General features: G+C 51.3%; 1 protein-coding gene across 3 annotated transcripts in view; it reads right to left on the bottom strand.

Annotated features, from left to right (window-relative positions):
• LAMA5 (laminin subunit alpha 5) overlaps positions 1-27,366 on the bottom strand; it is a 164,861-nt gene that overhangs the window by 30,825 nt on the left and 106,670 nt on the right. Inside the window, exons 20-43 of one of the 3 annotated variants that reach the window (XM_032802274.2) lie at positions 25,717-25,822; positions 24,872-24,971; positions 24,271-24,427; positions 21,391-21,529; positions 16,949-17,091; positions 16,738-16,844; positions 15,617-15,770; positions 14,954-15,114; positions 14,101-14,209; positions 12,037-12,134; positions 11,335-11,536; positions 10,649-10,775; positions 9,154-9,293; positions 8,105-8,220; positions 7,225-7,436; positions 6,090-6,294; positions 5,679-5,823; positions 4,967-5,107; positions 4,230-4,391; positions 3,871-3,972; positions 3,689-3,772; positions 2,143-2,373; positions 1,435-1,548; positions 931-1,058 (exon numbers count right to left, since the gene is read on the bottom strand). In XM_032802274.2, coding sequence (XP_032658165.1) covers positions 931-1,058; positions 1,435-1,548; positions 2,143-2,373; positions 3,689-3,772; positions 3,871-3,972; positions 4,230-4,391; positions 4,967-5,107; positions 5,679-5,823; positions 6,090-6,294; positions 7,225-7,436; positions 8,105-8,220; positions 9,154-9,293; positions 10,649-10,775; positions 11,335-11,536; positions 12,037-12,134; positions 14,101-14,209; positions 14,954-15,114; positions 15,617-15,770; positions 16,738-16,844; positions 16,949-17,091; positions 21,391-21,529; positions 24,271-24,427; positions 24,872-24,971; positions 25,717-25,822 — 3,383 coding nt within the window. Of the gene's footprint in view, positions 1-930; positions 1,059-1,434; positions 1,549-2,142; positions 2,374-3,688; positions 3,773-3,870; positions 3,973-4,229; positions 4,392-4,966; positions 5,108-5,678; positions 5,824-6,089; positions 6,295-7,224; positions 7,437-8,104; positions 8,221-9,153; positions 9,294-10,648; positions 10,776-11,334; positions 11,537-12,036; positions 12,135-14,100; positions 14,210-14,953; positions 15,115-15,616; positions 15,771-16,737; positions 16,845-16,948; positions 17,092-20,985; positions 21,116-21,390; positions 21,530-24,270; positions 24,428-24,871; positions 24,972-25,716; positions 25,823-27,366 lie in introns of all 3 variants that reach the window. The other 2 variants (XM_075072228.1, XM_075072229.1) reach the window with 2 other exon arrangements.

Here is a 27,366-nt window from a genome sequence, read left to right as displayed (position 1 = left end):
GTTGGGGTGTGTATTACACCCCTGGTTTGGGTTCGGGTTGAGACCAATAGGCCTCCGCAGGTTAGAGTTAGGCCTCAGGCTAACAGGGGGCCCCAAAGTAAGTTAAGGGCTAGTGGAGCTCCCCGAGCTAGGATTGTGGCCTTCGGGACATGTGTAGTTGTTTCATTGGTTTGTACCCCCAGGCTGGTCAGTCAGGTGGCCAGTTCTCGTTCCTGCAGGAGGGTTCAAGGCTGGAATAGTGGGAAGCACTGGCGCAGGGTTGGCCTTGGGACCAGGGCTGTGGAATTCCAGCATATGGCCTGGCAGGTGGCCCTTGGCTAGAGTTAGCGTTGGTCCTGCCTTCGGGCCAGTGTTAAGTGAGACGCGTTTGGAGTCAGGGACTAAGGACAGCCCGGTTTCCATGAGTGAAATGCCAGTGCAGAACGTCTAGCCCACGAGAGAATCACACAAGAACAGAATCGCAAAATCACCTTGAAACTTGTTATTTTGAAATCTCAACATGAGATATGCTGACTTGGGGGAAATGGTGCTAATACTGGAACTTTTAACTGGTTTAGGTACTAAATTAGCTAAATCAATACAAACCAATGTTTACATTTGGTCACTAATATCTTCACACTTTTAGAAATTACTAATATTTCCTTCAGAAAGAAAATTCTCTTGCTGGCTGCACTAGTCACATTAGAGCTGTGGGTCTTTCTCCTCCCTCCATAGCCTATCTCATTATTAGCATTAATAAAAAGGGGAGCAGTGTCCTCTTTCCTTGGTAAGCAGCCAAAACAGGAAAGAACGAACTGGAAAAATTCTATGATGTGGCAGTGCATTTTTCCTGGCAGCCAGAAGAAACTCCTTCAGGATCAGGGAAGAAATCAGACTACTTTGTGAATAACGAAAAAAAACAGGAGAAAGAACTTCACAGAAGATGCTTACTTGTTGGAAGCAACTGAAAGAGGACATGGACATCCCATGCACTGCAATGGCCCATCGAGGGAGAAGTTGCCTACATACCCATCTTTGCATCGCTCACAGCGATCTCCCTCCGTGTTGTGTTGGCAGTTCTGCAAGGACAAGACAGACAACACGTTCAGTATTTCTCTAGGGAAGCACTCAACACCACGGTTTTCTGGAGGATTACGATGGCCTAACCGAGGAAGGGACTGTTGTTCCAAAGGGGTAGGTTAGAACAGACTCCTCCACCTCACACATCTGGATGCCTAAATCCTTTTCTCTTCCCCCACACACCCAGTCTGCTCATCCTAAACTGACTTGAAGACAATAAATCCCCTTGAAATGGCACATGAAGATTTTCAGTGAACAAGACAGTAGTTTGGTAATCTCATAACTTGGTCACTGTGTATTGGAGGGAACCTTTTAGTCAGCTGGTGAGGACCAGCACACATTGTACTCCGATTATTTCATGGGCTAGCTACTTACGATGCATATTCCAGACCCTGGGAGGCACTGATCTGAGTGGCCGTTGCAATGACAGGGAACACATTTTCCCAAGAAGAGACCCTTGGTGTCTCTGTAATAACCTGGAGCACATTCCTAATGAGAGAAGAAAAAGAAGAAGTGACACATGGAACGAACATGGTTAGGCAGAGCTAGCATACTAGTGTAACTACCTTCCATAAATACCACTGGGTTTTAAGACATAAAATAGATTAAAAGGGACAATGTTCAAGATTTTTTAGTTACAATCTTGCCCCCACAATCAACATGAGCCAACTAGCTAGGCAGAAAGACTTTATTTAAGGCTTTCAGGTATGTACCTAGTGCTGGCATTGGACCCCTGAGCAAGCCCCCCAGTAGCCCACTACCCAAAATTCTAGCTCATTCAGATCTTACAGCAAACAAAGCTGAGCACATGGGCAATAGCAGGAGATGGAGCACATGTACTGTGTAGTTCAATGCAATTTTGGGATTCTGGCAGGTGCAAGTCAAGTTGTCATTAAAGAGCTGCACACCAGGGGTTGGCGCAGGAAACTCGTGCTCTAGAATCTTCCCTGAATTCTAACATACAATGGGGCACATCCAAACCTCGTTGCTGAGTGCAACGGCCGTGGGGGACGTGCTCGGCTCTCACACGCATCCTACAATTCCACTTCAGCCTGGCCAGAGCACTTCACCTCTTCCCCCTACCTGGCAGGAATCTCCCCTGTAATTGGCCGGACACATGCACAGTTCCACGTTGCTGGCTTGAATGCCCCCGCTGGTCTCCGTCACAGTCTCCAGGACCACCCGACGCAGATACACTGATGAGGCGAGCTGGGAGAAGAGCGCTCGGATCTGCAGCTGCTCTAGGTTGGCCAGCACCATCATCAGCTCTTCCCTGGACACTGGGTTGTGCGTCTGCGTGTGTCTGAAGTTACCCTGGCGAAGAGAGAACAGCTCTGGTGTTACCATGCAATAAGCACAAGCCCTGCGTTTCAGATTCTGCCCCTTTGGAGTTATTTCAGTCAATCACCCAGCTAAATGAACCCCCTCGTCCCTGGGGGGCTTATCCATACAATAGCCCAAAGACTCTTCACTTGTCTGCAGCTTTGAGACTGCCCACTTCTGTCTCCGCTGTAAGTATTCTATCTGGAAATTCCAGCCAATTCTCCGCCCATGCCCCATCCCAACAAGCACTGGGAAAATCTGTCCATGTGCCTGAGGAAGAGCTACCATTCATGCAGTGCCTTCCATCTCCAGAGATGCACACGAGCTTCACAAGCCACATACATGCAGCTTCTCTTGGGTGCAGGGCAGAAGCCACCTAATGCACAATACAACAGCACCTGTGGAGGGGAATGTTTGGTCCAGGATGTCACTGCAAATCCTTATTGTAACAAAGGCTGCCATGGGAGCATCAGGCCTGAATTTTCACAAGGTCCATCTCCCTACTGCCAACTCAGCTTGCACTAGTGCTCTCAGTTTGGCATCCCAGGGCCAACACGCACTCCTGTGATTCCCCTCCCGTTCAAAGACATGGATGCATCTGGAGGCAAATATGTCAGCACAAAAAAATGCACCTGGAAACAAGGATGACAGGCTGAACATTTAACCCTTTAATGTCCCCACAAGGCAGACAGGACCTGGCTCTTAAAGTCCCAGAAACTGTATGGAATTTATAACAAATTTCTGAGCGTGCAAACAAAATGAAAATGTTAAGAGTGAGAATTACCAGCGATAGGCAACATTTAAAGGTACTAGCCCTGTAGCATCTGCACTCAAGGCAACCCTCCGTCTGGATGGCCTCTACCACTGTAGCATCTGAGCACCAAACAAGGATAAGTGGGTTTTGTCCTCACCACACCACTAGGAAGCACTATCCACCTTGGGAACCAAAGCTCAGGGCTCATTAAGTGACTCACCCAAGGTCACATTAGGAGTCTGCAGCAGAGCTAGGAACTGAACCAGTCTCTGATGCCCTATCCTCTAGACCATCTTGCTACTCTTCCTGCTTTCCTGGAGCATGCACCCGAATGTGTCTCCAACACATCCCCACAGACTCTCTCTCTCCTTCTGGGGTGACCCTAGTGACACACAAGGATTCCAGGTTCTGAGGCAGTCACAGACTGCACCAAATTCCTAGGACACGTTAAAAAGCTGCCACAGCTGCAGTCCACACTACAGAGGAACAACATTCGGTTCTTGGGGCTCTATGCCTCGTGCTGTCTGTCCCTTCGAGCTCCAGGGAACTCACCTCCACGAGCTGCAGCCGGCCTTCATGTACCTCTCCAGGGGAAGGGGAAGTGCCTTCCAGAAACATGATGCTCATTTGGTTCCCCTGGGGAAGGTACAAAGATGTCCTGTAAGTCACTGGCTAGAAGCACCATTTATCCCTGAACCCCTCGCACAAGGGGCAAGGGGTTTCTGAGGCTGTACCTTGAGGATGACATCCGGGCGGGGCTCCATGGGAATGAACACATCGCCCCTTCTGGTGTCTGAGCGAAGCTCATACCGCAGGTATCCGCCATAGGAGGACACCTAGGGGAGAGCCAAACAACACAGGCAGAAGACACTTATCACCACTCAGCTAAGTGACATATTACGGAGGTGCATGGCTGGTGAGCACAATCAGATACACCCCCACTAAATTCAACTGACAGGCAATGGCACAATGCAGGCCATTAGGCTGAGGCTCAGTGAAGATCCGGGTGGCATGTGACAGCGTTTGCTTCACAACCTTAACAAATGCAAGGAATGAGCATGCAGGGACCGTGGCCGGGTGTGTTCTCTCTTACCCGGTCTCCAAGGTAAGAACTGGGTGCGTGCCAGTAGAGCTCCTGATAGGCCTCGGGAACGTTCTTCAGGTCAGCATGAATAAGCTCCTCCTCTAGTCTCAGGGAGGTGGCCACTTCTTGGCGGTCTCCGCTCAGTAATACCCACCCATTCATGCTGATGAACTAGGAGAGAGCGAAAGAGAGCTGTATGCCTGTTTTCCGAGAGCATCCCACATGCACCGCAGTGAATGTCTCTGCATTCGTGCGCCTTCGGGGCACGTGGGACAGGGTGGGGGCTGCACAACGGGCCTTGGAATTTCAGTTACTGTTACTCCAGGACAGCGACTCTCAGTACAGGGGTCACACACTAGAAAACGGGGTGCCGAGAAGAGGCCAGTGGGATCCCAATCATTCTCCAATTCTGTTCCTTTGCTTCTAGAGAAGCTGATTTGCTCAACTTATCTGCAACCTCAGAACTATCGGCATGAACTCCCACTCCATAGGGATTCTTGTGGCACCTTCTGTAAAGAATCAGGACCTCCCAAAGGCAAAGGATCCTGGGGCTCAGCTGAGGAGGCTGAACGTGTGTGTATTAAAGTGGTTAAACCCAGCCCCAAGTGCTCCGAGATATCTCACAGATGTACAGGCTTAGCGCAGAGCAGGAGAAAGAAATAACCTGGCGGGCTGAGAGGAACAGAATTCCACTGAACAGAGAGGAAAGGACCATCGAGGTCCCCAAACCCCAGCCCTCCATTCACCTCCACTCGGTACTTCTCTGCACTGTGGCAGCGATCGGTCGCTCCAAAGCAGAAACACCTGGTGCAGCCCTTGGGGTTGTTTGCATCCAAAGAGAAGGTCCCCAGGCGGCATTGGTCACACCTCACACCCTCCACATTTTCCTGGAAGAAAAATGAACCATGAGATGTGCTGAGTTTCCCCTATAAGTGCTATAGGAGCACGGAGAAGGTTGGCACACTGCTCCAGCAGTTATCAAAACACTGCCAAGGGACTGTGAAACAATGCCGTTATTCAATTCACCTGCAGATTTGCGCGGCAAACCTCTCATCAGCCATTAACCCCTGCTCACTGTCAAAACGCAACTCCCCTACACTTGCCAAAGCGCTCCTATGCCCAGCCAGGGCTGGGAGCACCACCTGGAGGAGCGGATTGTCATCTGGTCACTGAAGAGCTGAGTTATTCTCCAGTGATGCTGCAGCAAAAGGCCTTCTAGTCACGGACACTTCCAATCCAATTTCTGCTGCTGACAGAGGCTCTTGGGAATCAAAGATCCAAGTGTGCCATGAAGCTGAGGGGCATTCCCTACAGAGCACACAGGATGCCATGCGCTAGGCACTACCTGGTCTCCATCTCTCCATGTCCGCTCTCCCAAGACCAACCAGGTCACGCTGTCAGAGCAGGGGAATTAAATTGGCCAGGCAAGCATCACCGGAGTGCGGTAACTAGACTGACCTTGCAGTGACACTGCCCAGTGACCGGATCACACACGCTCACTTCCGTCCCTGCCTGATGACAGTAACACCTCCGGCAGTGCGGGTAATGGTAGTAGCCAGGGGCGCAGACATCACATCGCCGTCCTATTATATTGGGTTTGCACCTAGATAGGACACAGCAGCAATGGAATTAAGGTACTTGGCCTTCTGCTGCTCTCTAATTCCTAACAAGCTCCCATGCGAGAAGTTTTGCTGCTCTGTATTCCTGAAACACAACACTGATAACAGTGGGTTGTTACTTTCCCCTCCCTTCCCAACCTGCTAACACACCCCATGGCGCTCCATAAAGCCAGATGTCTAAGCTAATGATCCCAGTGCTGCTGCCAGCACATATCCTCTATGCGACCATGGCCCCATCATTGTTCCTCACCTGCATTGGCCACTGTCCATGTCGCAGCCTGGCTCCACCAGTTCTTGCACTCCTGTACGAGAACAATTGCAATCCTCACAGCCAATCAAGGCATGGCAGCCAAAGGTCTGGGGCTCACAGACAACGCACTCCGGCTTGATGGTATGCGGCGGGCAGATGCATTGTCCCGTCACTTCATCGCACAGGCGGGTCCCACAGTCACAAACTGCAAGAGAAAGGAAGCAGCTGAGTTCATTGTGGAAGCAGTAAGAATCCCGTGATAAAACAAAGCCTAAGCAACACCAAGGTTGCAAATCGATAAAAGCGGGTGCAGGGGAGCTTGTGCTCTGCCCATCTGAAAAGCTGGCATTGGAACCAGCCTCAGAACAGCACCTTGGCATTGCCTGTTCAAACACCAATGCTCACTCCAGTGAGATCCACCAGGGTAATCCAGTACTTGGTGCCAGGGCTTCTCTGTGTTTGTCATAGAGCTTGTGAACAGGAATTTAAGTGGGCTGGTACTGACTGAAATGCAAAGCTGGAAGACACAGAGAAGTCTGATTTTCTTTTGTTTTACTAAACATTGACAATCACCAGGGATGGGCAGAGAATGAGGACCACATTTAGCCCCAGACTTGGAGTTTGCATGCGCACACTGATCTGTATTTGCTAACTGCAGAAACGGGCATGGAGAATCAGAAGCCAGGTTTGAGGCTGGCAGTAAAAGTGTCCATAAACAACCCCGTGAAACCCAGCTTAACAAACCACGGGACTAGTAAAGAAGGGGTGTCCTGGATGAGGTGAATCTTTAAACTACACAAATGCACTGGGAACCTCGGGTTACTTGAGAGGAACGGTGATGGGGAAGTGCTGGATGGTGTTGGAGAGGATCTTTAGCGCACACACTTGCAAAGCATGTAAACAGTGCAATGAGCTGCACTGCTGTTTAACCCCTCCTCTCCCCGACCCCAGTACAAACTTCATAGGGAAAATCTCCTGGAACCTTCGACTCCCATAAGGAGGCAGAAAACTGGGTTATCCTCGTCAGCCATTTTCAAGGCCTACAGAACAGGCATCTGGCCCCCAGCAGCCATCAAACCCCTCAGAGCTGAGAGGAGCAGAGCTTTCCTCCCGAAACACAGAACAGGTAACTCACGCCTACAGTTGGGGAAGCCCCAGTAACCGGTGGCACACCGGGAACACTCTCGGCCGATGACGTTGGATTTGCAAGCACACTGCCCACCAAAGAGCTCGCACTGGCCCCCGACAGCCCCTGCCTCGTGGCAGCGGCAGGGCTGAGCTCCATTGTTGTAGAACAGAGAGAGCGAGATGGCAGAGTCCCTGCAGAACTTGGATGATGTGGTAGGACTGCAAAGAAAGAAAGGGAAGAGGTTCCTGGGCTGGGCTTTCTTAGACCATCCTCAGGGCTGATTTCCCCTGCAGGTACTTTCTCCAGGGCAAGGCTAGGTTCCCAAGGAATGACAAATCTCCAAAGGACAGACTTGCTTTAAATGAGATGCCTCAACACCAGGGCACTCCCAATCGCACCACTACCTTCCCAGATGGTCTACAGGCTGCTCACGAAAGGTGCCAGGCAACCTCAACCACTAGTGAAGTCAGTGGGAATCGAGGGCACTCAGTACTGTTCAGGTTCTATATTAGGACATTAAGGACCTTTGAATACTCCTTTAGATACCAGCGGAGACTCATCTGCTTAAGCTAAAACCAAGATTTTAACCAATATTAACTTGGGTGTTGTGTCATTTAAGTCCCCCAGGGTCCCTGGCATCAAACCACCCCAAATCAATGTGAATCAGAGCAAAACGGAACCCAGCTACTGAACAACCCAGCAGATTTATTATTTATTTATTAACTGGGCATGGCCAAGAGAAGGGAAGCAATTAAAGCAGATAATTCCAGTGTCCTAGCAGGATGTGGTTTCCCAGCAATGGCCTATACTCTACTGTTTCTGTTCCATTGAGAATGCAAAGCCATTGGGCAGCAGAACAGAGTCCCTTTGAAGCCAAGGCTCTCACTTGATGTAGAAACTATTGACTCCACAGCTGCTGATAAACTCATAGGATTTGTCCAGGGGTTCCTCCAGCAGATAATGGGAGCTGTAGCTGTCTTCAGGCACCACCAGGATGTAATCCTGCAGCAAGACACAAAACAACCAGCCATACCCTAGTGTTCAGTGCTTCCTCCCTGCAATGGTTTAGGTTATCTAAAGAGAACCATAAGCAGCGCATGCAGCCAGTCAGCTCACCCAGCTGCCTGAGCATCTATTTAGAAAGGATTGGCGTCTCAGCAGCTGGGATATGGTGAAGCACTTCAAAGCGCTTGTCTTTTGAGAAGACAATTGGTCCATGTGGCCCAGTGTCCTGCCACAGGCAACAGCCAATACCCAATGTGGTTGAGGCAAGCAAAAGACCCACCAAGGGCCGTACCAGGACACCGGACTTCTGTTTCCAGCTCACCTGCTGACTTGCATTGTGGCCTCTAGTGAATCCTTTAAGAGCTCTGTACCTTAGTTTCCCAATCTGGACGACTGGGATAATACTTACCTGCCTCTGTCTCTAGAGATCCTTGGATGAAAGAGGCAGTGCAAGTGCAAAGTATTATCTCAATAGTGCATGAAACCAATTCTGCAAAAGTGCAAAATATCATCACGATAGCGCACCAAACCGACTGCTCAAGGTTACGTCCAGAGTAGGAAGGGAATTTCTTCCTGGCCATCACAGGCTGTCATCTGACAGGCTGAAGCAGCTTGATTAAGCTTGGTCTTCTCCCCTCTCTACTAGGAAGGCTACCCATTAAGTGTGGCAATGTCATAACATAGTTCCTAGTGGCCTATTAGTGATGGGTTCCACCGAGCCTGCCCTCTAAGCTACAATGCCACATTTCCCGACATTGGGGATGCAACTTAGCAGGATGGCTCAGAAATGGGGAAATGGCGTGAAATGTTCCCTGCCACAATCCCACAGCAAATGGCCTGGAAATCCAAGGTTACAATCCTGCTCCTATTGCTGCCACAGGGATGGAACCAGGTCCTGCAGGAAAGGGAGCCTTTCAACTACACACTTACCAGCCACAGCTGCCGGCCTGCTGGCACACGAACGATCACTGTCAGCTCGTTATCCGTAACGTCCAGGATGATCTGGTTCTCGGAAACCACCACGCTCCGACAACCGTATCCATGTGGGCAGAAAGCAGCCTTGGCCTGGCCTGAAAGGCCAAAAGAGACATCAGCCCCCCAGCTGCCTCCATCCCACCCCCCAGCCAGCTCTACTCAAGTTCATCCAAAGCAACGTCCAGGCAGCCAGCTGTGGGCTGCGGCACACACCAACTCTCCCCCAAGTGGCCCATTTCATGGTGCTTGTGTCTCAGACACTGACTCAGCCAGCTTGGGAGGCAACCAAGGCCAAGTCAATGCTGCCATGTTCCGAGGTAGCGTCCAGCTTCAGGGCTTTGTGGTCTGAGTGAAGACCCTGAGGACAATGAATAAAGGCAGCCACCAGGGAAGGGGCAGAGTTTCACAAGAGCCTGCCCAGAGTGTGGTGTGTGGGTGGGTGTGAGCGCCACACACTTGCCCTTCCATTGCTAGGTAAAGCATTGTACAAAATCTAGTGCCAATTTTCCCCTCTGCCCTGGACTTTGTAAAATCGATGCTTCTCAGTGGTGGAAATGGAAACACTGCGCAGCTGGACACCATCCCTGGGGCCCACTGTGTAAGGCCAAGGACAATTTGAAGTTAGGTCCCTAAATAGCTGAGCCCATGTGGCTCCCACTGAAGTGAATGGGAGCTTCAGGAGCTTGGCACCTCTGAAAGGCAGGTCTCTTTACTGATGTGTCTAACTGCGGATTTACATGCCTCACTTTATACAACCAGTTTTCAACGGTTGGCCTCTGTTTCACCTTCCTAGAGTCTGCTGCAGTAACTGAAAGCACCAGTGCCCATTGGTTCTCTCTTTGCTGCAGCCAGCTCATATATGGGAAAACAGATACAGGTGGTCCAGTGGAAGAGCTAGATTTATAGACTTACAGATTTTCAGGACAAAAGGGACCATTAGATTATCTAATCTGACTTGTGTATCACAGGCCATCACAGAATTTCACCCGATTACTCCCGTACTGAGCCCAATAACCTGTGTTTGGCCAAAGCACATTTTCCAGAAAGGCATCCAGTGTGGATCTGAAGACTTCAAGAGATGGAGAATCCACCACTCCCCTGAGTAGTTAGTTCCAACAGTTAATCACCCCCATTGTTAAAAATTTGTGCCTCACTTCAAATTTGACTCTATCTGGCTTTAACTTCCAGCTGCTGGTTCTTATTCTGCCTGTTTCCACCAGGTTAAAGAGCCTTTTAGTACTCAGATCAGATCCCTATCCCCTTTGGGACATTTCTCACACAGCTGCTGCTAGGGTCCCGGCTAGGAGGAAGAGGCAGTTTGGATGCCCTTGACACTCTGCGTTCCTCCAAGAACCTCCTTTTGATCACGCATCTCTCGTAGGAGTTTTCAGATCACTTTCCCCATGTCCCTCAGTCCCAGGAGCCTCTCCCTGCTCCTAGCTCTGCTCACCTTGCCAAATCCGCCCACCGTTGATTAACACTTCCACAGGGAATGTGGAGTGGTTGGGCTGGTAATAGTGCATGATGAAAGCATAGCGACCCAGCGTCTGGATCCGGCTGTTAAATACAGCAGCAGCCTGGCCCAAAAGACAGGAGCAAAGAGAAGAAATCAGGGTTAACATGCACATTCCTCTTCCAGTGCAATCCCCATCCCTCTGCAATGCACCAACATCACATCCCTTTCAACACGCCAGTAGGAGAGTGATTTCTCTGCTCTGCACTACTGGGGACTCAGTCTCCCTTGTGTATGTGACAATCAGAGTCTGCCCCTCCATTCTCCCAGAACCACCAAGCTCGATTACTTTAAGGCAGCAACTCTCAGGCTGTAGTCCATGGGGCCAGCAGAAGGGGACTTTGAGAACCAAGCAGAGCAGGACTGGGTGGGGAGGAGGGTCCATGTGGATTAGCAAGTGATCCACAGAATAAAGCACTGGAGAAGCCCAGATGAAAGCACAACTGTGTCGTGGTTAATGAAGATGGAAGGGAAAGCCACAGATGCCCCTTGCACGAATGGAGTCGTTCCGCTGCTTTGCTGAGACTTGCACAGAGCAATTGCATGCATACGGTGCAGCCATCTGACACCACAATCCCATTGCCACAGAGAGGAAAAGCCAGCCCAGCTCCAGTCTTCATTACCTGGGAAGGCTGCAGGAGAATGAGCTCGGCTGAGGAGTCCACTGCAGTCGGAGGCCGAGGTGAAGGCTCAGTTGGGATGCCAGTCGGAGCAACTGTGAAGACGTGAGTCAGGGGAAAGTCTGGAGGGATTGACAGAGCCTGGCCTGCTTCCAGGACAATGGACTGAGAGAGCTTCATAAACCTTGATGGGATGCAGGAACTACTGCAACAGAGGAAGAAAATACAATACATGAGATGGCTGGCAGTGGAAAGACAGATCTATGAGCTCTGGCAGGAGACAGACTCGCCCATAGTATCAATCCAGAGTACAAGGCAGGCTGTGGCAAGGAAGGAGCCTTTACAGGGAGTCCTTGGGGCCTTTACCATATGTAGCACCAGGGGAGGGAGTGGAATCTTGTTTATCTAACTTAGTGGTAGGTGATGAACAAGAGTAGGAATGCGGACACACTGAATTGATGTCATGGCACGTGAACAAGCCTCAGGAAGGCTATTTCACTGGAGCAACACACAGAGTATATCCCATAAGGCAGGCCATCTAGTCTAGTGGTGAGAACACAGGACTGGAGAGCTGGGTTCTAATCCCAGCTCTGCCACTGGCTCAAGTGGGCCGGACACTTCACCTCTCTGTGCCTCCATCTTTAAAATGGGGATAATGTTCACTCTCCTAGGTAAAGTGCGTAGAGAAATCATGCACCCCATTACCTGGAGGGCGAGAAGGTGCCATGCAGGCTGATGCAGTGAACCTTTGGCTCAACAAATTCCATGGTGAACTGTCCATAAGGTATCAGGTACACTTTATACTACAGCAGCAGGAAGGAAAGAGAAGAGTTGTAAAATAAAACCTTCTGCTACTTCAAGCCTAGATATGCTCCTTTACCCTCACTCCCCACCCCCAAAGATCAGGCTGAATACTCTAAAGATCCCCTCATAGACACTTCACTTTAGGTGAAGACCAGTGGTGTAGACCGTTGTTTGGTGGAGGGCAGAAGCCAAATGTGTCTGAATTCAACTGCTCTAAGGCAAGATTTGTATATGCCTCCAGGTGATTCAGAGCAGGGGCTCTCCACCATTCCAGACCACCGTACCCCTTTCAGGAGTCTGATTTTCTTGTGTACCCCCCAAGTTTCACCTCACTTAAAAACTCCTTGCTTACAAAACCAGACATAAAAATACAAAGAAGTGTCCCAGCACATTGTTACTGAACAATTGCCGACTTTCTCATTTTTACCATAAAATTGTAAAATAAATCAATTGGAATATACACATTATACTTCCATTTCAGCGTACAGCATATAGAGCAGTATAAACAAGTCAGTGTCTGTATGGAATTTTAGTTAGTACTGACTTCGCTAGTGCTTTTTCTGTAGCCTGTTGTAAAGCTAGGCAAATATCTAGACGAGTTGATGTACCTACTGGAAGGCCTTTGCAAACCCCCCAAGGATACATGTATCCAGTTGAGAACCACTGATTCAGAGCTTACATCCCATTTTCAGAAGTGACTTTGGCAGTATGTCCCCTTCCATGGTATCTCATCAGAGCATGTTGGCCCACTTTGCAGAGTATAGGGGAATTCAATGTCGATGTTTAGCTCCTACGTGATTAAGTCCCATTTTCAGAAGGCACTGAGTCCTACTGACTTTCAATGACACTTAGTCTCTTTCTCAAAAGAGGAGCCTAAGTATTACTGAACATCAATGGGACTCAAGTGCTTAAATCTCTTCTGAAAATGAGACTGAGGGTTGTCCATAGAGAGCCTTAGTGAGCAGCAGGCCAGCGTGTGACTCTACAGTGCACTAGTCAGCCATGTACTAAGTTGTGTGTGGACCCTGCAGTGCACTCTGACCTATCTTTGCCAAAGCACACAGAGAACTTTCAGTGAGCGGCAGGAGGGTCCACACTGCCACTTAGTGCATGGCCAGTTAGTACCCTGGAGATTTACACCCCAGCTTGCTGTGCACTCACCAACTGTGTAGACAATCCCTTAGGGTCACATCTACACTGAATCCCTCTGTGCTCTGCAAAGTGAGCCTACAGGCTCTGATGAGACAGAATGGAGGAGGCATATTACCACATTGCTGAAAGACCCTATAAGAGAGTTTCGCAAGAGATTCCTTTCGCCCCTGCTCCCTCAGTCCCAAGTGCCCATGGTACATTTTTCACCACATTGTTCTCCTAGCTGGCAGCCAACCATATCGGATTGCTCATGACTAAGGCTAAGATTTAGTCATGGGTATTTTTAGTAAAAAAAAGTCACGGACACACGGGCAACAAACAAATTCATGGCCCCATGACCTGTACTATGTACCCCTGACTACATACCCCTGAGTACATCTTGGCTGTTCAAGGGGGCAGGTGCTCTGGGGCGCCCGCTGGTGCTCAGGGCCTCCACTATTGCTGGGGGGAAGACACCTGGGACCACCGCCACTGCCAGGGAGGAGGGGCGAGACACACCGCCACTATTGCTGTGGGGGCTGAACCTGGAGCCACCCAAGCTGCTCCAGAGGCCTTGGGGTCAGGAGCATCAGTAGGCTGCAGAAGTCACAAAGGTCCTGGAAATCATGGAATCGGTGACTTCTGTGACCTCCGTGACAGACTCAGAGCCTTACTCATGATATAAACAGAGTTTCACACAGTGACTGATCTAACACAGGAACGTCACCCTGTTCTCCAGGTTATGTCCTGAATCTACTGGTTCTAGGCCTCCTCCTTCCACACCACCTGGAGCTGAGCGACGCCACATAACTGTCCTTTGTAGTGAGGGCTTACCAGGAAGAAGTGGGCTTGATTGGCTGTGAACCGAACGGTTCCCTCTGTGGTAAGTTCAAAAGCTGCCAAGCGATTCTGTGAATCTAAGACTATCCCACGGCAAAGGAAACTGCGAGACAAAAACAGAACTCAAGGATGGCCCCGGGCAGAGCCATCATTCATTTCTTGTCTTGCCAGATAGCCATTCTTGAAGATATTTATATAGAGCTGAGGTACGTCTTTGAATGCCCACTCAGGATAGTCACAAGAGTGCATTTCCTAAGGATATCCCAAGCCTTTGTTTCCTACTGCTAAAGGTCACAGTTTGAAGTCAAACATGAGATCAGCTCCCAGACAAGGCACTCAGTCTGTGGGTTACATAAATATTGTCTAGTGCTTGGAGCAGGCGACTCAGGTACAGGATTCGTCTTCTATTTTCAGCCGCGCGCTCTCACTGGGATTCCGTCAAGTCACTTAGGCCCAGATCTTCAGAACTGGGAATGCATGTGAGATAAGCAAGCATCAAATTTGCAAGTGTATTGGCCCTAGCTGCAGTAAGCACACGCAAAAGGGGTTCTGAAGGTCTGGGCTGCCCGCGTCCCACTTTCCCCACTATCGAATGGGAGTGACAACGTGACTACACTTCCAGGGGGGTTGCAAGATCCCACCATGGTGGGTACTGCACTAACGTATGTGCCCAGATACAATATTCTCATTCTGAGGCACAAGGCTGAACGTGTTATCAGTGCAACAAAGTAGGAAGCAACTGAACAGAGATGCTTGTCCCCTCACTGTGCAATGCAGGAGAGGGACGTTAACATATTCGCTCCAGCTACCCCTTCGTTCAGCCTCTTGTTCCAATCTGGCTTCGTACCTGTAGTCACATGTGTGGAAGGTGAGTGACCCCTGCTGGGTGGCTAATTGGAGGGAGCTTATTGCTACACTGGCCCTCTGCATGGCATCCTTGTTGGCGTACTCCACCAGCAGCACGTATCTCCCAGGCTGGGGAACAGCGAGCCGCAGCTGGACCTCCACCTGGGTGGGAAATGAAAATATGACAGAGTGATACACTGCATCTCACCTCCCCCTACTGCACGTGCACATTACCAGTGCTATGTACCAGCTTTCCTCTTCGTGACCCAAGACTCCCTATGGACTGAAATGATGCATTGCGACAGCTCTCAGTGAGTGCATACCACTCCCCATATAGCTTTCTGCTGGGGGCTACATCAGTGAGATTCTTAGGTGCATAGGCTTCGATGTATTGCTGTATGGACAGGCTAAGAAGACATGTTTTAAAATCCCAGCACGAGCATATCCCTCCCCCCCACCACTTACACACTCAGGACAGAGTTTGCAGGGGTGACTACATGAGTGAGCAGCACCCAAACACACACTTGATGAGCTGCAGGAGGAATAGAGTGGGCGTGGGCGAGTTTCTGGAATAGCAGTCCCAGGATATTTAAAGTACAAGGTCTCTCAAGGGGACAGCCTTTGGTCTCACAGGGCTGAAGGGTGAAATAAAGGAGCTACTCACGTCACTGCCGCTGCACAGTGCCATCTGAGGGTGTGATGGGGTGATGGGCACCATGGGACAGGGCCTGGGTAAGCTGTTGTCCAGCCGGCACACCATGTCTCCTCCAGACGCAGAGGGGAAGCTGTCCACAGACAGGTACTTGTACAAGAGGCAGCTAGAAATGTTAGGAAAGAATTTGTGAAGTTCTGTTGTTAGCGTTGTCTTGTCCAGCCCAGGTCCTGGTGAGCAAAGCAAGGGATCTGCTGCTCATGAGAGCATCCTGGCCTTGGATGGAACAAGAGTTTGTGTTTCACTGGCCACGGCAGTGAAAATCCCCCTCTCCTCTCCTCCCCTCATCCCCACGCTGTGCTGTTCAAGTGTCTCAGATCTCTCTGGGAGGTTCACTTTTAGGGGCAGACTGGGAAATCAGTCTCCATAGCCCATTCAGCCCTCGCTGGTGGTCTCTGCAGAGAGGCCATGGGGGAAGGTGGTGCATGAGATATGGACACCTGCCCATTAGGCACTGAAGAGGCTGGCAGTTCATTTCATGTTGGCCAGCGAACGCTGCTTATTGCTAACAACATTCTGGGGCTATCAACCAAGGCTAGCGGGGAATGAGGCAGCGCCCCTAGTACTAACCCTTTGAGCAATCCAATGACCTAAGCGTCCCTCCCGCCAGTGCAATGCCCGCTCCAAAATCCTATGGTGTCCCCAGTGAGATTAGGTGGGGCCCTGCCATTAGGTAGAAGAAGCCATTCAGCCTCAGACTTTAGCTGCCCCTGTTTGTTATGTTTCATTGTCACTGTGAAAACCTCTCCTACCCCAGCCACCCTCAGCCCCCGAAGCCCTGCAGACTCTTGTGAACACAGCGCTCCTCCACTGGCCTGAATGGCAGGCGAGAGGCACCACAGGGTCCTGGGGTAGTTAGCTGCTTTGACTGACTTCTTTCAAGAGCCCCCGCTTGCCCAGGCTCCCCGGGTGAGGGAAGATCCCTGGTGGCTCCCCCACAGTGAGCAGCTGCTGACTGAATGGGAATGCAGCCCTGCACAGAAGGGGCACTCTACCATTTCATTAGTGCCAGAGAGCTGGGAAGACCCCATTTGACAAAGATCACAGACAAAGAGAGGAATGGAGTTCCTTACTTCTGACTGGCTTGCTCAGGGGCTGGGCTGTAGGTACACGCCTCTGTGACCTTCAGCTGCAGTATGGGTGCTTCATAGTACGAACTTGGGAGCAAAACCAGATAGTCCTGGAACGGGGGTGGAGAAGAAGGGGGACAAGTTGAGTGTGACTCTGTTCCTTGGGAAACTGCTGGAGCTTTCCTTAGGGGAGGGAGAAGGGGAAGGGCCTCACCAGCAGTATGCCCTCTGCCTCAACGATCAGCGACCACACGCTGGGGTTCAGCACAAAGGGCTCCCCGAAGCTGTTCTGGGGGACGGTGACAAAAGCCGGTTCGGTGCTGGGAGCGAAGATGATCTGCTTGGTCTGCTCAGTACCTAGGGCGGGAAGGATAAGAGATTGTGAGAGAGCATAAGCTCAGGGTGGCTCTGAGGGGATACCGCGCAATGGGCAGCAAGCACAGTGGATACAGGCGGGGAAGTGGCTCTGTAAAGGTGGCTCTTTGGAAGCCTGGTTTAGTCTTTCGAACAGCATCCACTGTGGATGCCCCGAGGTCCCACATCAGACAACAATAGAAATACCCCCCAAGCAGAATCTTCTCAGTGAAAAAAAAAAAAATCACTGACTGCCCCACTGTTATGGCTAATCTGTAGCTCTCATCCAACGATGAATAGCCCATACTCAACAGCATCCCGCCAGCTAGAGAGAAAGAGAACTTATTGACTATGAAATTATTTGACGACAAGTGACAAGAATCAATCAGATACCCTATACACATTGGAGAATGTCTTGCTGCAAACTCAGAGACCCTCCTGCCTTTCCCCACCAACCACAGCAACAGACATTCTGCAGCCGGAGCTTAGAGGGCAATTTAATGCAACAGCCTTCACCTGGATTTCAGGCCCCATCCTTCTCCCACTGAAATCTCTTGGCTAAACTGACGCTCCATTGACATTTTAAATCAATTATCTTTGAGTGTGATCACAGCATGGCACCTAACGTCAGAATGGCCGCTGGCTAGTTTACAGGTTCAGGGTTTTTTTAAACACATGAAATGAGCAGATGTGCCGGTCTGCATGGGGGGTAGATGAGCTGAGGCAGGAGGCTGCGAATTTCACACGTGCATTCCTCTGTCTTTGTGAGGTACATTTACAGCACCGCACGCAGCAGGGGTGAGCGAGGGTAGGGTGAAGGAGCATGCTACTACTTTGACTGTTTAGCCGCATCCAGTACGTGGACAGCGCAATTAACTCAAGATTGGACCCTAGATTCCTGAACCATACATTCGGAGCTGTCAGGGAGCGAAAGGGTTAAATGCTTGCCACACAGAACACTGCAAGGGACTAACTTGCTTGTAGGCCCTTGGTCTTAACATTGGCAGCCCCTTCCACACAGAATAAGGATGGGACCATGTTTTGGAAACTACATGTCTTAGCAAAGGGGCTGCTGCATGGGGTCCACTCATCAGTCCACCAGGCTGGGAATATCCCTCCTGCGCTAGCAAATACCTGAAGCGTCTAAAGAAGGGAAAAAAGCCACAGCGTTATACAGCAAGCCAGCTGTAATCCTTCCTGACCTATGCTGTAATCAGATTACGCCTGGCAGCATGTGAGTGGATGACCTCTCTCTTTAACTTTCCTGTGTAGAAACGTAACTGGTCGTATAATTATCCAGCCGCTTGTTTCCTTTTTTTAAAGCAACATCTGGACACGTCAGGCCCTGTATATATCCTCCAGCTGCTCACTTTACAAGGTAAAGCAACAGTTTCTTCTGCGCCAGCCCAGCAGCTCCAAATAAATAACAATATTTTCTATTCAATGTCATCTTTCCTCCCAGGATCTCAGACCATTACATCAAACATTAGAGAATTAAGGAACCTCCTCCTTCTCTGGGAGCATTATACGTACAGACTGTGAAACTGAGATACAGAGGTCAAGTGATTTGTTCCGGGTCATAATGCAAGTCAGTGGCAGGGAACACCAGTTTTGTACCTCCCAGCCCTGTTTTTTAATCATTAGACTGGGAATCATCATGATGATCCCAGCCATGCCCAACCTGGCTCCTTGAAAAAGAACGCAGCTGACAACGATTGAGTAGAGACTGACTGTAGCTCACGTTGAGGGTGCAGTTGCGCAGGCTTTGCAAAGCTGGGTTTGGCAGCATGAGAGCAGATGGGAAGACATGCCAGGGCGGGTGCAGTGCCTTTCTCTTCCAAGGTCTCTGTAAGAGCTGCCACACTGGGCTAGTTCTCCTGAGGAAGAAATTGCTGCAGCTGGCTTTGAAACTTGCTGGCTTTCTTGGGACAGATTGTCGAAGGGGCCTCACACCACACTCTACAGGGACGGCAATTTTCTACGTACTTGCCAACTCAAGAACTTCCCTGCAGAGATAGATTAGCCAACCTGTGTCAGCAAATGCACTTTGCACATGGACACTGGGGTTCCCACGTATGACAAAAACCTGCAGATGCAATTTTGCCAGAAAAACATGCAGCATCAAGAGGTTACAGAGACTCGCTCTTCAGAAAAGTGAATGCAAAAGTGGATGTGACCAAAGGCTGGAGCAGAATTTTACTGCTCCTCTTCCTCACCGGGCTGAGCGCTTGCCATACTGCAGAAACCAGATGTCACTTCGCCATCCTGGCATGAGTAGGGTGGGCAGGGAAAGATAAACCTGACTCAGTTCCAAGTCATTCCTTATGGAAAACCAACCTACAGGGTTCAATAGGGGCCATGCCAATAAGGATCTATAGGAATCACTTAAAAAGCCTACAGAATTTAATAGAAAGGGACAACTTTTCTATAGGGTTTATTGAACCATCCTATAAAAAGCAGTCCTGGTCTATGCAGCCCTATGGGACTGTTCCAGAAGGGACACAATCAGTAGTTGCCTGCCTGGAATACCTTGGTGGCAGTGCTGCATGCTGCCATGCGGGTATGACAGTGGATTTCAAACTCCAAGCTTGGGAGCGCAGGGGGGCCAGAGGCAATGCCCAGCTGCTCTTCTAGAGTCTCCTGCTGTCACCGACAGCTAGAGCTAGCAGCCCCTCCGAGGCACTTGCCACATCACCCTGCCTGAGGGAGATGAGCCACCCAGCAAATTGTGCGTTGTGGGGAAGGGAGAGCAGCAGAGGGGCTAAGAGAGAGAGGGCGGCACTGGTGAAGCAAAGCGCTCCAGGAGGATTGGCACTTGGGTCAGGCATGGCAATGCTCATTCCTGGGCATGAGCTGCCAGAAAAGAGAAAGTTGCTGCTTGGGTAACAGCCCAGGGAAGAAGCAGACAGGCCCTGAGGTGCCAGAAAAGAGACAGTCAACGACAGGCGCGAACACCAGTTCCCATCTCCTGGCCTAGCTGAGAGGAGACATTAGCAGTAGGCTGTGTGCACGTGCCTGTGCATGTCAGTTAGCAGGGAGGTAAAGTCCTTTTATCCTCTTCCACAAAAAACAAAATAAAAACAAAATCATCTGTCCCACTGTGCTCTTGCCTACATGTTGCTGATTCCTGGTACATACAAAACGTGGGTCTCTGTGCCTTTCAAGCTGTCTTTGCTGGCTCTTCCTTTCCCCGCCTGTACAGGATGGGTTATCGGAGCCTGTGCAGCCAGCTTACAGTGACTGCCAAAATGCAATGGGAAACCCTGTTAAACACCTGCCAGGCCAGGCCACCTGACACTTCCCAAAGGCCCCAAACCAGGCTCTTCCGTCATGCCCTTATGAATCAGGAAGGGGGATCTGGTCTCCTGCTACTGCCTCTGGCTTTAAAATACAAGGTGACGTGCTCTGATGATAGAAGGCGGCTGCAAGGAGCACACGGACAGGCGAAGTGCATCCCCCTCTTGCATGTCCCGGCACTTCAGTCAGCAACTGGCAGTGACAGAAGGGACCTGAAAAATAAAGCCCAGGTCCGGATGCTGACGTTCAGATCTGGTTCCACCTGTGTGGCCCATCTTGGATGTGTAGCTACTCCTCTTAGGCTCTGCAAGGGTCTTTTAGGCCATCCTGTCCCTTCGGGGGCACTAGGCAAGCAAGCCTCATCTAACGTTATGCTGCCTCCTCCCACATCGGCCGAGTCGACAAGCGTGCTCCCCTTGGGGTCGTGGCCGGGGATCGCTGTGGTGCTAGCTTGTTAAATGGGGGAAGTGCCGCCTTGGTCCAGCCTCCAGCTCTGGAGGGCAGAAGTTCCAGAGTAAAGTTGTACGGAGATGTCCACAGGAGACTGTAGGGGGAAGGGAGGAAGCGGCAGTGGCATGGGGAGCAGCATGGGACCCTTACCTCTCCTTCGTGGCTGATAAGCTGTAATTTTGCCATACACAGTGGCACCTCCTGAATTAATATACCTCAGGATGACATGGAATAGATAGAGCTCTGCCTCCTTCACGTCTACCATGACTCTGACTTTACTCTGCAAAAAGCAAAAGCACATTGGGCACACATCACTGTGGGGCCGGTGCTGGGCCCATCACCCATCCTGTGGGAGAGCGGTACCTGCCTGCCTGCCTACCTGCCTCTCGCTCTAGTCCCCCTCCCTTCTGCATGACACAGGGGAGCAGCTGCCAACGCAGCAAGGGTCTGGCACGCTGGAGGAGCTCAGAAGGTCCCAATGGGTGGTGTTTCGGAGGGGTGGTTTGCAGAAAACGGGGATGTTTTGGTTAGTCTTAGAGTGAGAAATGCACTTACAGTTGCCACAAACATTAAACTTTCCTTCCTCAAGGACTGAGACCCTCCCTTCCACATTGGCCGGCCCCCGGTTGACGTAGCGAAAGACGATGCGGAACAGGTCAGGGGAGGTCACATTGAGAGTCACCACTACCTTGGGCTGGTGAGAGAGAGAAAGGGGAGAGAAGCAGAGCAACACCTTAAATCACCTCCACCGCCAACAGCCCCAGCGCAGCAGCTCGGGGGACTGCTCCGAAAGCACCATGCCACAGCGCAGGAGGAGTCAAGCAGCCACGCAGCCTAACAGCATGAAAAAGGCAGGAGGAGAAGACACTGCACGTGTGCTACCAACTGCACTTTACAAGCATCTACCTATCCTCTTTCCTCTCCATGGGTGGGTGGGTGGGAGAGGTGAGGCAGGGGGTATGCACCGGGAGAGCAGCTCTGCTATCTGACAACTCACACACTAGCATTTAGATTGCTTGGCCACAGCGTTTAACTGGAGAGCCTTCCTAGCCGTCAGCTTTGGAATGGAAGCTGGCTAGCATGGATGGGTGCTGTTTGGTGGAGTGGCTATTTGGGGGGGGCTTATTCCAAGCTAGGGAAAGAGGTTACTTTAACAAAAGACTTGGCTCCATTATTAATGTAACATGGGTTTGGTGCTTTGTATACAGTCAGTCCATGGGCAGCTCCAAGGCCATCTGTCTCTGTGCTCATGGGTTCACCACCCAGATGTCCACAGAGAGGCTGCAAGTGGAAATCACGTGGTTCTCTCCACCACTTGAAATACTAACAACTAGCAATACCAACTGAGGACACCCCTGAGAGATGTGTCCACTTACTGAAGAGCTGCCATGTGGCCTTGATTCAGAAAAGCAGCCCTATTTAGGAAAGCACTTGAGCATGCACTTAACACAAAGCACTTGCTAAAGTCCTATTGACTTTCATGGGATCTAAGCACATGTTTAAGTGCTTTCCTGTGCCAGGGACCAAGTGGAGGTTTGCCAAGCAAACCCTCCATGGGCATGATCAACTGGCTGCGATAAAGGAGGGCCGTTCCCTTGAGAAAAGATAATGGCAAGGGACGTTAAAGACTAGGTTTTAGGGTGAAAGCTCCAAGGTCACAGCCTGAGCGTCCCGCTCGAGGACACATTGGAATGACCTCACACGGAAAAGGAGCCTGCTGACACGAAAACCACACACCTGCCCGACACTGAACACCCAGTGGAGTCTCTAATGCAGCCAGTGGATACCAAACAAAACCAGCAGCCAAGTGAACAACTCACTTAACAGTGTCTGGTTGCTCGGCCTGGGATTTTCAAAAGGAATCCGGAGGAGTTAGGCATCCAGCTCCCACCAGAATTTAGTGGAAATCTGGTGCTTAACTCCCTTCAGCCCCTTTGAAAACCCAACCTAGCCTAGCAACAAAGCGAAGCGAAGACTATTCTAGCTGTAGGTGGAGAGAGCAAGGGTCAGGATAAAGAATCTGCTACACAGGACAAATTTGTATGGCTACTATATAGCCCCTCTAGGACCCTGACACACGCTCAACATTCTGATAGGGGCCGTGCAGAAGAAAGGCTCACAAAGGGAAAAGCTGGAGGGAGCAGTGTGAGTGGATGTTACAGCCTCGCCCCTCAGGACCACGTAGAAAATTATCTACACTCAACAACAGTCCAGGCAAAGCAGCCACAAAGGGCGTAAGCTGCGTGTGTAACAGGGCAGGAGTGGCTTCCTTTTTGGGGTTGAGGAGAGGGGGTTACACAGTGTGTGGCAGGAAAGAGAAGAGCAGGTGAAAGGACCCCAAGGAAACCTGCAGACATTGTATAGAGAAAGCCCCGTAAGAGACTTCCCACTAACTGAATTAGGATACGTAGATCATACAGCCAAAAGGGACCACTGTGATCCTCTAGGCCAGGGGTCTCAAACTCATTTAACCTTAGGACCAGGTCACTCATGCTGCCCAGAATACCCCCCACCCCCAAGTCTGCCCCCCACCCGCCTTAGGCTCTGGGAGGAAGTTTGGGTGAGGGAGGAGGTCTGAGGTAGGGGATTGTGGTACAGGCTCTGGGATGGAGTTTGGGTGCAGGCTCGGGGCTGGGGGTGCAGGAGGAGGGAATAGGGTTGCAGGCTCTGTGAGGGAGTTTGGGGACTGGGAGGGTATAGGAGGGGATGCAGGCTCTGGGAGAGAGTTTGGGGGTGAGAGGTGTGTGGGAGGGGGTGGGGGAGCAGGCTTTGGGAGGGGGTCAGGGGGTGAAGCGCTTACCTGGGGCTCCAAGGCGGGGCAGGCTGGGGGGCCTCCATGCACTGCTGCACCCAGGCACCACCCCGCAGCTTCCTATTGGCCGCAGGGGCGCTTGGGGCGGGGGAAGCGTGTAGAGGCACAGCCCTGCCCCAGGGCCACAGGGAGGGGCCGGCAGATGTGCAGAGCAAGCAGGCAGACACTGCTCAGCTCCTGTGCACTGCCGGGGTCCCAGGCCATTGTAAATCACCTGGGGACGGAGAGGGGGAACACCTAGGGGTAGCAGGTGAGGCCAAGGAAGAAACCCAGCCCCAAAACTGCTGGAGCCCCCCGGGCCACATTGGCAAGGTTCGTGGGCCACAGATGACGCGCACGCCGGGAGTTTGAGGCTCTTGCTCTAGGCTGACCTCCTGAGCAGGGCTTCCTGAATTAGGATCTCTCCTCTCATCAGTCTATTCTGTCCCTAATGCTACAGGAAATATCTGCACAAACAGACTATATTTATACTGCACTGTTTGTTTTGGCCACCACATGACCTTGGGTTTAGAGCTACTTTTTGGGTTAAAACAATACATGTGTCTATAGCACATCAAATGGTTAGCCTTCTGCGTCCTCTCCTGGTAGGGAGCACAGGCTGGGGCCAGGCCCGTAAATCATACCTGAATGGGAGACATCTGAGCGTATCCTCTCCAGCTGAAATTTTCAAACTCCAGGGGGTTGTAGCCAAAGCGAACAGCCCGGCCATCTAGTGTGGTGCCCTCTTCCAACTCAAATTTCAGGTGGTGGAGGTCAGGGAAATAATGGTCCCTCGTAGGCCTGGGGAAGAGAGTCAATAGATAGAATTACAAGCCTGGTTTCCACAGTCCGGGGAACTTACTTCACGCTACTTTCATGATTGCTGGCTTCACGGGGGCCCTCCAGGACACAGCCAGATGGAATGGTGTCTGCAGCTGCTAGCTCCATATCAACACTGCATGGGACTCCCTCCTCCCAATAATGGGGAGAAAAACTTGAGCAGAGTTTACTTCTTTCCAGTTGTTTAGGGAGAGAAGGGGCAGGAGAGGAGAGTCCCCAACAAGGGGCGAACACGCTGGTGCGTAGCAGTGGTTGAAGTGGCAAGGGACAGGAGGCACACAGCCTTCAGAGTTCTAAGGCCATGGCCCCGCTAGCCGGGGAGTAGGGGGTGCTGGAGAAGTCTCCAGCTAATGGAACAAGGAGCGAATGCGTCAAGCAGCTCTGTGGTGGCAGCTGGGCTCTTACAGGGTGCATGTTGGGCCTTGGGTGTTCTGCCTGCAGTGACAGGCTCCGGTCCTCGCCTCGCATGCCGGCCCGATGGACCCACCAACGTCGCACTGGCAGCCTGTGGACAGGAAGCACGTGTTTACATTCCACTGACATTAACGAACTCCAAATAGCACTAATCAAAGCCGCGCACCAAAGGGAGGAGACGCCGAGGGCTCTATTTTTATTCCATTGTATCCGTTTTCATGTTGGCTTGGACCCCACTTGGATCAGCTTCTCTTCCATTGGAGCGCTGAGCTATTTCAAGACTACTGGTGGCTGCTGAGAACAACGCAGGCCTGCCAATTCTCTCAGTGAGCCCACCAAGCTCCGACCAGGCCTCTAAACCCAACCCCCTTCAGCAGCCCTGCTCACTGCCTATCTCCCAGCACTGCCACCCCATAGCACACCACTGATGGGGAGAGCATTGTGCAGGGCGACAGGCAACTGCAGCCTCTGCTGCTTCGCCCCTCACCACCAGCATTCATGTGCACACAGGGAAACAGAAGTACAAGCTTATAAAGCAAGAAGTAATCTCCAGGCATCCACTCTCACCTGGTTTCCCTCCCATCCTCAGTGGGACGGGAGTGAATCATCTGATCCACTCCAGGGACGTACAATGGGTCTAAATCAGGTGCTCAATTCTATCACTTCTGGAAGAATAGCCCAACCCCCTATTCTCATCCATTTTGCTTTCCAGGCCTCAGTACTCTTGTCCCACAGAACCCAGACAGGCAGCTCCATGCTCCAGGGACTGGCTCCTCTGTCCTGTTTTCCACCAGCTGGCAGATCTAGCACCTCATGAAAGAGAGAAGGGTACCCACCTTGGCAGCCAAAGTAATTTGCATGGTCCAGGTTGAAGTATCCGTCCTTACACGTGGAGCACAACTGGCCGCAGATGCTGGGTTTGCAGAAACACTGCCCATTGCCCTAGGAGACAGCCAAGTCAGTCAGTGCCCCATGGGCGTGGCTCTGCCCCTCCTCAACACTCAGCACAACCAAACCAGCATTTGAGAGAGGAAGGATGGTGCAGTGGTCAGGGCAAAGGCCTGGCACTCTGGAGAGCCAGGTTCAATCCCCAACTCTGTCAGAGCTTCCCTAGGCAAGTTTCTCTGCACATTGAGCTAACAGCACTACCCTACCTCACAGGGTGTTGTGAGGAGAACACCAGTAACGACTGTGAGGCGCACAGACACTAACACAATGGGGTGAGTCCAGGGTCCATGGGGAGGGCTTGTAAGCGCTACCATAATGCAGCCAATAAATAATAGTGTCAATAGCTACGGTTAGACTATTTAACAGCACGGTGAACGTACAAGAAGGGACTGTCCTTACAAACCACTAAAACCTTGTCATAATCTGCCCATTGCCACAGACTATCTACGGAAAGCGAAGCCATTTACCGTGGGTGGGCAGGCAGGCACTGCATGAGCTCCCTTCGGGAGATAATTTGGCCTTGCCTCACTGAGGGGTGTCTGTGCCGTTACAGCTACACCATTGTAACTGCACTGCCCTGGTGTGAAAGGGGGCTGGGTCAGAGCAAATCACGATTTACACAGGCACAGGAGTCTGCACTCGTATAGCTGTCTCGGTGCAAGATCCCCACTCTTGACAAGACTTTAGTGATGATCCCTTAACAAAAGCTACTGTGGAACGTTCCTTGGGATGGGAAATGGGAAAACACAGTCTTCATCAAGCCCATAGGCAACTGGATGTAGCTGAGGTCCACCATATTATTCAGAGGCCTTACTTTTCCCCAAGCCCACAGATGTTACAAAGACCGTGATGGCTACTGAGAAGAATGCACGCCTGCCACCCTTGTCAAACAACTCTGCAGCCTCCCTCCAAGGCTTCTGCCAAAGACTTTCCCGCTAGCCTGGGCTCGAGTGCACTACTACATAGTAAGGTTGCAAATTCTTTGGGGTAGGGTCTTTTTGTTGTACGGCACCTAGCACAATAGGGCCTGGTCCTTAGGTGCTATTACAATACACACATAACAACATGACTCTTCCGTTTCTCGTAGGCCAAAGCAAAAACGCTGAATGAGTTACGTTTTCTTTCCTCATTCCTGATGTAGGCTCTAAACCAGACGTGAGCAAACTACAGCCCGTGGGCCACATCCTGCCTGGCCCTTGAGGTCCCGGCCGGGGAGATTAGCCCCCGTTCTCCTCACCCCCAGCTGTCCCCCCTCCCCCGCAGCTTCACCTTGCCATGCCACAGGGGCGCGTTGGGCAGGAGAGCAGGGAGGGAGGCTCACCCATAGCCTCCGGAGAGCAGGCGGGCGGTGTGGGTGGTGGAAGCGCGGGGAACGTGGCTGGATGACTCCAGAGGACACCGGGCGGCCATGCAGCTGGACAGACAGAAGCAGCAGTTTCCCCTTCAAAGCGCTGCTTCTCTCTGGCCAGCTGCACAGCCACCCAGTGTCCTCCTGAGAGGAGCGGTGCTTTGAAGAGGAAATCGCCGCTTCTCTTCGG

Source organism: Chelonoidis abingdonii, chromosome 14 (assembly GCF_003597395.2).
Source record: "Chelonoidis abingdonii isolate Lonesome George chromosome 14, CheloAbing_2.0, whole genome shotgun sequence".
Taxonomy (NCBI): Eukaryota; Metazoa; Chordata; order Testudines; family Testudinidae; genus Chelonoidis; species Chelonoidis abingdonii.
This window is presented reverse-complemented; position numbering and strand designations above follow the sequence as displayed.